Below are 10,741 nucleotides of genomic sequence, written 5' to 3' on the forward strand. Positions count from 1 at the left end.
TACATTTCTACCCTCATCAGCAACTGACACCCCCACCCCCCAATGATGAGAGTGGAATACAGTCCTCTTCCAGAGCTGGATTAGGGAGGAGATAAGGAAAGCGAAGCTTTCTAGCCCTATCCAAGCCTCTCCAGGTCTTCTTTCTTGGATCCTGTTTGCTGATCAGGTGTGGTGCCCTAATAGTTCTATGTCGCTGTCTAAATATTTGCAATTTTGCTTGGCTGTTTCAACATGTTGAAAGTCTCTCTGGCTCAAAGGTTTTGGCAGCCAACAAGTCTCCTTCGGCCAGGCCAAAGGCGTGCAGTGCCTTTTCAATGCTAACTATTTTTATTTTATTTTATTTGGGGAAAAATCTATATTAACATTAAGAAAAAGTATAATGACCATGAACAGCATGATTAATAATAAAATGGCATTCATGCAACATTTAAGTGAAGTATTATTATTATTATTATTATTTAAGCAATGCTGATGTATTCAGCATATTCCACATGCATTATCTCAGTCATCCTTACAACAACCCTGAAAGGTAGGCTAGGATTATTTATCTCCACATGGCAGGGAGAGGAGGCAAGGATAAAACAGTCAATGGCCCAGAGGGAAGGATCCTGATGTGTTTTTAAAACGTGTCACTGAATGCTACTCACAAGCCACCTTGACAGGATTTACATCCTAAAAGATGGGACCGAAATAAACATTGGAGGCTGGTGGCTCTGTGTTAGTGGAGCAGTGGACTCCTCTCTGGGGTTTTCCCAGATCTGCCCAAGGTGCTAGGTTTCAGCACCTTGGGCTCTTTGGGGAAAAACCTGGAATAGACTCCACTGCCCCACGGAGCCACCAGCCTCCACTGAAAATAACTGTAATCAACAAAGGAAGCAAAAGTGGGTTGCCTAAGGATACCGTGCCAGTTCACAGCAGAGATGAGAACAGAACTTGGGACCTTACAATTTTCAACTCGGATTCTTAGGCAATGTGCACATTAGAAGCTTAAAATGCAGCAAGGTTATTTTTCCCCACTGCATTTCAATTCGATTTTGCAGCTCCCGGTCTCCAGCTGCCTGCTCTGTGTACCCAGTTTCCCTCTGCCCACCCCAACTCCTACTGATGGCACTTTCAGCCCTCCAACTCCATCACTCTGAAAATCATCTTTCTCCTGGTGTTGGCACTTTAAATAATCAAAGTGAGTGAGAGGAGACAGATCCCCCCTTGTTTACGGAGACTAATGGTTAGAGATAATGGCTGATCTCTCCGCACCCACCCCCGCCACCTCTTGTTTTAAAATGAACAAAACTTGCAATCCTTACCAAGGAGTAAGCCCCACTGAATTCAATGCAGCTTACTTCTGAGTAGACACAGATAGAATTGCAGTGAGCATGCAGTAGGTGGGAAACACGTGTGTGTATTTATATTTATAATAATAACAACAACAACAACAACAACAACAACAATAATAATAATAATAATAAATTTAATTTTTGTGTCGCCTATCTGGCCGAAGCCACTCTAGGTGACGTACATATTAAATTTCAATAAAATACAATATAATTACAGAATAAAATACAATGCAGTCAACACTAATGCAGGCGTAAAACTATGTAGGGCAATCAGAAACAATAAACAATCACAGAAAAATTAGCCCACCCCGGAGATCCCAAAGGCCTGTCCAAAGAGCCAAGTTTTTAAGGCTCGGCGAAATGTTCCTCCAAGGAACTTAAGGTGATTGACAAACATGGTATCCCCTCCCCCATTTTACCCTCACAACACCCCTGTGACGTAGGCTAGGGTGAGAGACAGTGACTGGCCCAAGGTCATCCAGTGAGCTCCATGGCTGAGTGGGGGTTTGAACCCTGGTCTCCCAGGCCCCAGTCCAGTACTCTAACCACTACACCACCATTGGCTCTGGGATTCTCCTCCACAATACACACACCACTGACATCATGCATGTAGGGCCATCCCCAGGACACGTTTCCACTGTATACACCTGGGATTCACCACTGAAAACAGTTTTAAAGTCAGAGTGAAGCATTGAAAATGCAGTATTTCAGAAGAAACCAGGGGATTGTGGGTAATTGTGGGTGACATTGTGTGTGTACAGTACCTGGATTCCAAGAACAGAGGTGACTGCGTTTTAAGCTGGTAATGTCCCTCCCCACCCTTACAGTCTATACCAGGGGCATCCAAAGTTCTGCCCTCCAGATGTTGCTAGACTACAACTCCCATAATCCCTACTGGCCATGCTTGCTAATGGGGGTTGGGAATCTGAACATCTGGAGGGCACCACATTGGCAACCTTTGCTATGTATGTTCCATCAGCCTTTCCTAATCTGCTCAAATAAACTTAAAGAACATAAGAACATAAGAAGAGCCTGCTGGATCAGGCCAGTGGCCCATCTAGTCCAGCATCCTGTTCTCACAGTGGCCAACCAGGGAACTTCTTTCCCACTGTTCAAACAATTCAGCAATTATAGATTTTTTAAAACTGCACATCATGTCACTATAAGTTGCCTTTTCTGCTCTCATATCCTCACACATCTCTCCCCATCACCTTTGATCTCTAACTCCACCACCCTCCACCTTCCAAAAGTCTCCTGCCCCCAGATCGTTGCGAAGGCTGTAGGTCAGTGGCGGACCATCTGCTTTGCACGCAGAAGGTCCCAGGTTCAATCCCTGGCATCTCCAGGCAGGGCTGGGAGAGACCCTGGTCTGAAAATCCTGGAGAGCTGCTGCCAGCCAGTGTTGACAATACAGAACTAGATGGTTTGATTCAGTATAAAGCACCTCCCTATATTCTTATTTAATTTAGCCCTTGATTCAGAGCCATGAGGACTGGAATCTTGTTTTAATTTTATGGGAAGGACCATAGCTCAGCGGCAGAGCATCTGCTTTGCATTCAGAAGGTCTCAGGTTCAATCCCTGGCATCTCCAGGTAGGGTTGGGAGAGATTCCCTGCCTGAAATCCTGGACAGACCCTGCCAGTCAGTGTAGACCATACTGAGTTAAATGGACCAGTGGTCTGACTCAGTGTACGGCAGCTTCCTATGCTCATAATATGAGATGGGATAGTCTGACTGGGTATACTACAGGTTCCTTTGTTTCCTCCAGCGGCTCCATCTCTTCTCCTTTGCAGCTCCTTGGATCTGCCTCTCATAATACCTGTGTGATGCCACCTCCTCACTCCCTTCAGATTCCAGGAAGCTCTTGGCACGCCACCTTTACTCCCCCGTCCTATGCTGTAACTAAGCCGAAGTTGATGAAATTCATCCCCTGTTTATCCATGCCTTCATTTCCCCTTCCTTTCACCTGTTGTCTACCCTTGGGGCAGGGACCTGACATTACAAAACAGAACAGGACATCATGAGCACTGATGACATTGCTGGCTGCGTCTGATGGGAGTTGTGGTCTACATTCCCTTCTGGGCAACTTTCCAGGGGCCACATGCAGGGCCAGCACCAGACATGACTGGGCCTTTGGGCACCAGCCTGCCCCAGGTCCACAGCGCCATAGCCCAGCCACCCATACAGGCAGTACGGGCCTAAAAAGCCCGCCCGCGCATCCCACCTACCTCTCCTGTCCCTGTGAATGACGTGTGCATGCCTGCCATCAACCAAGATGGCAGCATGGGCATCAGCCCCTTAGGGAAGCCCACCACCACCACCTTGATTGATGGCAGGCATGCGTGCACAGACCCTTCGGCCAGGGCCTGACCTGGCTATCCTCTGGCGCCGGACCTGACCACATGCGAGTAGTGGGTGGGGCCAGAGGTAGAAGTGGATGGAGCAACAGGTGTAAATTTTGGTTTTCTACAAAAGACTAGTTACTACTTGCACACGTTTGCATGCCTCTCTCACTGTCCTCTATCCAGGCAAGCAAGGGGCCTGATCAGAGTTCAGGGACACATTTCAGCCAGGCAAAAACACTCAAGGAGGGAGTGAAGCAGGAATAGTGACGGGGTGCTCTGGCGAGATGGGGGTGTGGCTGAAGAGGAGGCAGAGCCTGGGGAGAGTGCCAAGGGCCAGATAAAGAGGCCAGGAGTGTTGCATTTGGCCAGAGGTTCCCCCTTCCCCAAAGTAAATGAAAATTGATAAGAAATGTCCAGTTTTACTTAACGCACAAAACCTGGTTGTTCATTGCCTTCTTCCTCATTTTGTGCTCCACAAACAGGGACCCCAGATATTCTGCTATGGATCCAGGGTGCAAGTGTGCGCCAGAAGAGACAAAAGTGGCCCCCAACAGCAGAAAAGCCCAGGAAACAGCAAATATCAGCAGGATGGAAGCAAGGCCAAAAAGCATCGCCCAGGCCTGGCTGGCCAGCCATGCTGGCAAAGCAAGAGCTTTGCCTGCCCCCCAAATGCACAAGCCAACTGCTTCTCCCAAGGAAGGGGCAGCCCCTCGAGAGCAGCCCCCAGTGCGCTGTCCCCATTCCAAGAAGGCCAGAGGGCAGTGGAAGAAATAAGGACACCTTTTGGCATCCCGCTGTCCAAACTGTCACAGTCCAAACACCTAAAGAACAAGGCATCCCAGTTGTCCGATTCCAAGCGGAGACACCAAGAAGCCGCCAGCAACAAGGACCAATAAGGCCCTGCTCAGAGAGAGTCGTCTTGGGACATTGGGTAATTTAGAGAGAGCCCCGCGGTCCAGGAAGTGAACCACGGAAGGGGGGGTTGCAATTGTGCGTTAGCCCGGTGGGAAGAGGGGAACGGCTGCGTTTGTGCTTACCTGGTCTGTGCACCAGTACCACATGGCCAAGACTGAAAGCCCAAAGGTCATGCCAGTCCAGGGCAGGTCTCCGGAGACTGGAGACCGGAAAAGGTGCATCGCATCGTGCCTGGGGATGTGGCAGGTTGTGTTGGGGATCATCTTAGATGGCATGGCCTTTAAGTAGGCCTCTTCCAGGTTCTGATAGCCGCCAATCTTGTTGAAAGCTTTAAAAAAGTAGGGGGAGATTGAGTGGTTAGGGAGAAAGAGGTACTTTAAGATAGATATACCTGATAGCAAACACAACCAAAGGCTTGCCCTGGCCAGATACCCTCTGTATCATCATCTTCCTCACTTCCGCCATGAATTCTCATGCTATGAAAACCCTCGATGCAATGTCATCATCACACTTTCCTTGTCCAACAACCTGGAGCAGGAATTTGTCCGGGGAGCTCAAAGTGCAGGGCTGTTGCATCTCCTGAAAGCCTAGCACGACAAAACACTGCCGGGCTGTTAGGGATGGGGGAGGAATTTAATTCAGCTTGCATTTAAAGCTGAACTTATCAGATCTGCATTTTCCGAAACAATATGAGGACCGAAACACAGCCACCCTTCAAAATTTGCACTTCTCCAAATTTTGTAACGCGGTTTAGTCCTCTAACCGAACAATGTTTACAGAAATGCATATATTACGGGGAAATGAATGTGCTGTTGAAAATAACATACAAAAGGCATTACATTGGGGAAGCTGCTTGCAAATATGTTACACTAGTCAAAACTGCATACAAATATGTCTTTATTAGGAGAAAATTTGCACTAAATGCTGAAGAATTTATTTCTGCAGAAATGTAGAGAACCAAATTCAAGACTGGAAAACGGAGAAACTGAGAGAGCCAAAAACGACAGATCCTTGGTGGCTGTATAACTCAGTGGTTAGGGTACCTGCTTTGCGTACAGAAGGTTCCACTTTCAGTCCCTGCCATTGCCACTGAGAAGGATTGAGGTAGCAGGTGAGGGAAAAGGCCCCAGTCTGAAGCCCTGGAGAACAGCTGCCAGCCAGAGTAGGCAACACTGGCCTGGGTGGACTTGGCCTAAAGCACCGGTGGGCAAACATTTTGCCCCGGAGGGCCACATGTGGCAATGGCAGTGGCATAGGCTGTGTGTCTATATGCACTGCAAGCCAGTGAGTGTGGTTGAAGTTGGTGGTGGGTAGGGTCATTCACACACTCACCCTCCCCTCTCTGTGCACTGCCCTCCCCATCTCTGCTCTCCCCATCCCTGTTGGGTGGGCTGATGGGAGCACAGTTTATATGGGTAGGAAGGTGCACAGAGATGACCCTTCTTCTCACATGCCATCCCATGCTTGTAGCCAGGAGGTGCTGTCCCCCTAATTTTATTCTCCCCCCTTTTTTTTACAGAAAAAAGAAAAAATCCCCCCTACTTCTTTGGTCCCTCCCAAAACATTTTTTAGGCTGGCTATGGGCCTGTTCAATCAAAACTGTAGTGTCTTCTTCAGCTCCACCAACAGCTATTTGGAGGGCTGGGGGGGCACAGTTTACTTGCAAAATTTGGCAGAGAGGTGGCCAGCTTGGGCACCTGTGTGGGATACACAGAAGGCCTCTGAGGGCTACATGCACCTGAGCCACAGGTTGCCCACATGCGGTGCAAGGCAGTTCCTAACCATTTCAGCAGGAGTATCATGTGGACTCATTTTGGGCAGAGGGTCACAGCTCTACAGCTGAACATAGGCTTTGTCTGTGCAGGACCCCAGATACAGTCCTTGCCATTTCCAGTTAAAAGGATCACAGGTAGCAAGCGAAAGGAAAGAGAGACTGTTCTACTGGAAACAATGGAGACCCACTGTCACTCAGAATATGCAGTGGCCACATCTGCACCGTACATTGAAAGCACTTTCACATCACTACAGACTGTCAGGACTTCCCCTCCCTCCCCAGAATCCTGGAACTCTAGTTTGTGAAGGATGCTGAGAGTTGTTAGGAGAGCCCTATTCCCCTCAGAGAGCTGCAATTCCCCACGTGGTTTAACCCTCTTCCCAGGGAATTCTGGGAATTCTCACTCTGTAAGGTGAATAGGGGTCTCCTACGGCCATACTACTCTGAACACACCTGATCTCGGAAGCTAAGCAGGGTCAGGCCTGGTTAGTACTTGGATGGGAGACCACCTGAGAATACTGGGTGCTGTAGGCTTAGAGGAAGGCAATGGTAAACCACCTCTGAATACCTCACCATGAAAAAAACATGAATATATCCAAAAAAGATTCATAGTGTCGCCATAAGTCGTAATCGACTTGAAGGCACATAACAACAAGAACAACAAAAACAATTCACAGAACAAAGTACAGTTCCCAGGGTTTTTGGGATTTGGGGAAAAATTATGATGGTTTTAAGTGGTATCATAGTGCTTTAAATATATAAAGCAGATTGGGCTAGCACTACACAAAGTGGACCAATTGTCTGAATACGCATTCTGCGTCAGACATTGCCAGATCATCAAGGGAGGTTAGCAAGGACTGAATCATGCTGCCCAAATAATAATAATAATGGTGATGATTCAGTCCGAACGGGGTTTGCAAGTCTTCCAGGGCGAGCCAACTCCTTCCCCAGACAAAAGCCCACTTTCGCAAAGAGATAGTGAGCCGGACCAAAGCAAGCACCTGTAAATACCACAGATCTTGGGAGAGTTAATGATTTGGAGAAGTTTTCAAGGGAGGGATTTGCAGCCTTTGTGTCAAGCCCAACAGGAATTAGTGCTCAAGGCTCTTTTCAAAGCCTTGTCATGGCAACCAAGCCGCGAGCCACCCAATCAGGGTGTGGGCAGGATTACCATGCTATCCGTTCCGCTCAGTGGTGGCTTTTGGTGTAAATTTAGAAGGATCGGCCGATTTAATAGACTGCGGGGGCTGGTTCAAGGCACTTGGGAGACTAAGGTCGAAAATCCAAAATGACACCCACGGTCACGAACTAAGCCAGGACACAAACCACCAGGTAGTTTCCCTGCCCAAGCCCAGTCGAAACAAACAGAGACCACTCTGCCACCCTTAATGGTGCCCCAAATCAGCTGGGCGGCTTCATGGGTCATGTCCGTACCATACTTTTAAAGCACTCTTATGCACTTTGCAAGGCATTGTGTTCCACAGCAAAACAGCTCGCAGCAGGGCATGGATTTAAAAGACCACCAATTCAGTAAGTTCTTCCTAAATCCTCCTTCTTGTCATTTGAACCTGCTGATTTGGGTCCTACCCTCTGGCACACAAAGAATAAATCAGCTCCATCATCTATGTGACAGCTCTTCAGATATCTGAAGACAGCTATTGGACTGCCTTGTAATCATGTCTTCTCCGTCTAAACATACCCAATTTCTTCAACCTTCCTTCATAGGACTTGCTCTCTAGGGCCTTTACCCTCTTTGCCACCCTCCTTTTGACATGTTCCAGTTTGTCAATATCCTTTTTAAAACCGCTGGTCCCAGAACTGGGCACAGAGCTCCACCTAAGTTCTGACCAAAGCAGAATACAAAAACCTTGGTCACATCCACACCATTTATTGAAAGCACACGGTTTCCCCCAAAGAACGTTGAGAACTATAGCTTACCCCTCACAGAGCTACAGTTCTCAGCACTCTTAAGAAACTAAATTTCCCAGGATTCTTTGGGAGAAGCCCTGTGCTTTCACAGTATGGTGTGGATGTGACCTCAGGTTAGGGTTGCCTCTTATGCAGTGATCTTCAACCTTGGGTCCCCAGATGGTGTTGGACTACAACTCCCATAATCCCCAGCCAACTTAGTGAATGGTCAGAGATGATGGGAGTTGTAGTCCAACAACATCTGGGGACCCAAGGTTGAAGAACACTGTGCTAATGGGTTGCAATTAAGGGTGTTCAGCATCCAGGCCAATTCCTTTTCCCCTGTGGCTGCTTTTAAATTGCTTAGGGAATTGGCCAGGTCAGGCCAACATCATTGGTGGCCATACTTAGATCTATACTTAGATTTGAGGCTTCCTCAGAATGAGTCCAGACCTCCCCCACATTATAGCCTTTGGATGATATCAGCGGAACGAAAAGGATCTTCTAAAGATCACCCACTGTTGCTTCTACTTTACAAATGAAGACAAAAACACACTGTGGTCTATTTGTAAGCCTGTTTATTTATTCTGCAGGTCAGGTCACATCTACACCATATATTTAAAGCACTCTTATACCACTTTAACAGCCATGGCTCCCCCTCCTGAAGAATCCTGAGAACTATAGTTTGTTACAGGTGCTGGGAACTGTAGCTCTGTGAAGGGTAGACTACAGTTCCCAGGGTTTTTTGGGAGTGAGCCATGTGCTTTAAATGAATGATGTGGAAGTGCCCCCAGATGCAGTTTCATTATTAGCTTACAACATAAGAGCAGTGATTGGGTAGTTCTAGGACAGCCTTTCCCAACTAGTGGGCCACCAGATGTTGTTGGATCGCAATTCCCATCTTTCCTGACCATTGGCAATGCTGGCTGAGGCTGATGGGAGATGTGGTCCAACAACATCTGGTGGCCCACTAGTTGGGAAAGGCTGTTCTAGGAGCTACTCATCTGGAAGCAGCCGATGTGCTTGCATTTATGTTGATGTGAGCTCAAGCTGATGCATCCACACCACCCAACTCAGGAGATTTAACTTCCAGGGGCCCACAGAAAAGAGCTGAAACCTAAAGAACATCAGTGTTAGCCACTCCCACTAACCTTTTAAAACAATGTCTCCCAATTGACAAAATGCTACTTTTATTACACTTCTACCCCGCCTTTATTCCAAGGAGTTCATGGTGGCACACACAGTTCTCCTTCTCCCCATTTGACTCTTACAACATCCCTGTGAGGTAGGTTAGGCTCAGAGACAGTGACTGGCCCAAGGTCACCCACTGTACTTTATGGCTGAGGAGGGATTTGAACCTTGGTCTCCCAGGTCCACTCTGACCACTACACCAGCCTTTTCCAATCTTTGGGTCCCCAGATGTTGCTGGACAACAGTTCCCATCATCCCTGGCCATTGGCCATGCTGGGTGGGGCTGATGGGAGTTGTAGTCCAGCAACATCTGGGGACCCAAAGGTTGGGAACAGCTGCACTGCACCATAGGGATGATATAGGGGTTAGTGTCCTTGCTAAATCAGGTCATTATATAATTATATAAATCAGGGCATATATAAATGCAATATCCCAACCACCTGTAAGAGACAGGAAGTGGAGAGCCTTGCTCCAAGGTTATTAACGACATGCTGCTGTTCTCAACCTTCTTTTTAAAATAGCGAGATATGCGCTCCAGCACAACAGGTTCCTACAATGATGGACAGTTGCTGTAGGAGTTTGTCCTGTTGTACAGCCTCCAAAGAAATTGTTTACAAATGTAAAAAATAAAAATTATCATGTTCCATAAAAGGGTGGAAAGTCCTGTACACTCATTCTCGCTCTTTGCTCAGCAGAATTAGAATTAGGAAACACGTCTTTACCCCAAGGGACTCACAATTTAGATAACAGAGGAAGGGGAGATGTAGACAGGGGAAGTATATGATGCGATGCAGTGGTGGCTGGTGCCCATTTGGACTGGTGGGGCGGAGGGAAGAAAGACCAACAGGAGGTGGAGCCGGAGCCAATGACAGCCAGAGCTCATCACCCCTTCATCTAGCCCTCAGTATACTAATTCCCTTCCAGCTGCAGCCAACCAGATGCCTCCGGGAAGACTACAAGCAGGGTGTAAAGGCAACAGCCCTCCTACATTGTTGGTCCCCAGCACGTGCTATTTAGAGAGCTATTGCTTCTGATCCTGGAGGTTCATTTGAGACATGCATTTACTGCACAATAATGAACTGATCGCATGGGCAAATCAGCCCTTGAGGGTGCATGTCAGCAAAGTTTTTGTGCGTATTATGAAGAATAGCTTCAGATGCTGGGCTGGTGGAGGGAGAAACACAGGAAGCACTTGTCCAAAATACCCAAAATAGAACTTTCACCTCCTGTCCCATTGCCGGTGTGCATTTGTGCTTGAGTGAGACAGGTGCCTA

General features: G+C 47.7%; 1 protein-coding gene and 1 pseudogene across 1 annotated transcript in view; both read left to right on the top strand.

Moving 5' to 3' along the window:
• Positions 1–4,549, top strand: part of FAM83G (family with sequence similarity 83 member G) — a 50,410-nt gene extending 45,861 nt beyond the window's left edge. The window contains exon 5 of the mRNA XM_061600233.1: positions 4,162–4,549. Within this exon, the coding sequence (XP_061456217.1) occupies positions 4,162–4,453 (292 nt within the window). The 3' untranslated portion in view covers positions 4,454–4,549. The remainder of the gene's footprint in view (positions 1–4,161) is intronic.
• A 2,244-nt stretch (positions 4,550–6,793) lies between these two features.
• LOC133372162 (5S ribosomal RNA) lies at positions 6,794–6,902 on the top strand (annotated as a pseudogene).
• Positions 6,903–10,741: the final 3,839 nt, after the last annotated feature.

Source organism: Rhineura floridana, chromosome 17 (genome assembly GCF_030035675.1).
Source record: "Rhineura floridana isolate rRhiFlo1 chromosome 17, rRhiFlo1.hap2, whole genome shotgun sequence".
Lineage (NCBI taxonomy): Eukaryota > Metazoa > Chordata > Lepidosauria > Squamata > Rhineuridae > Rhineura > Rhineura floridana.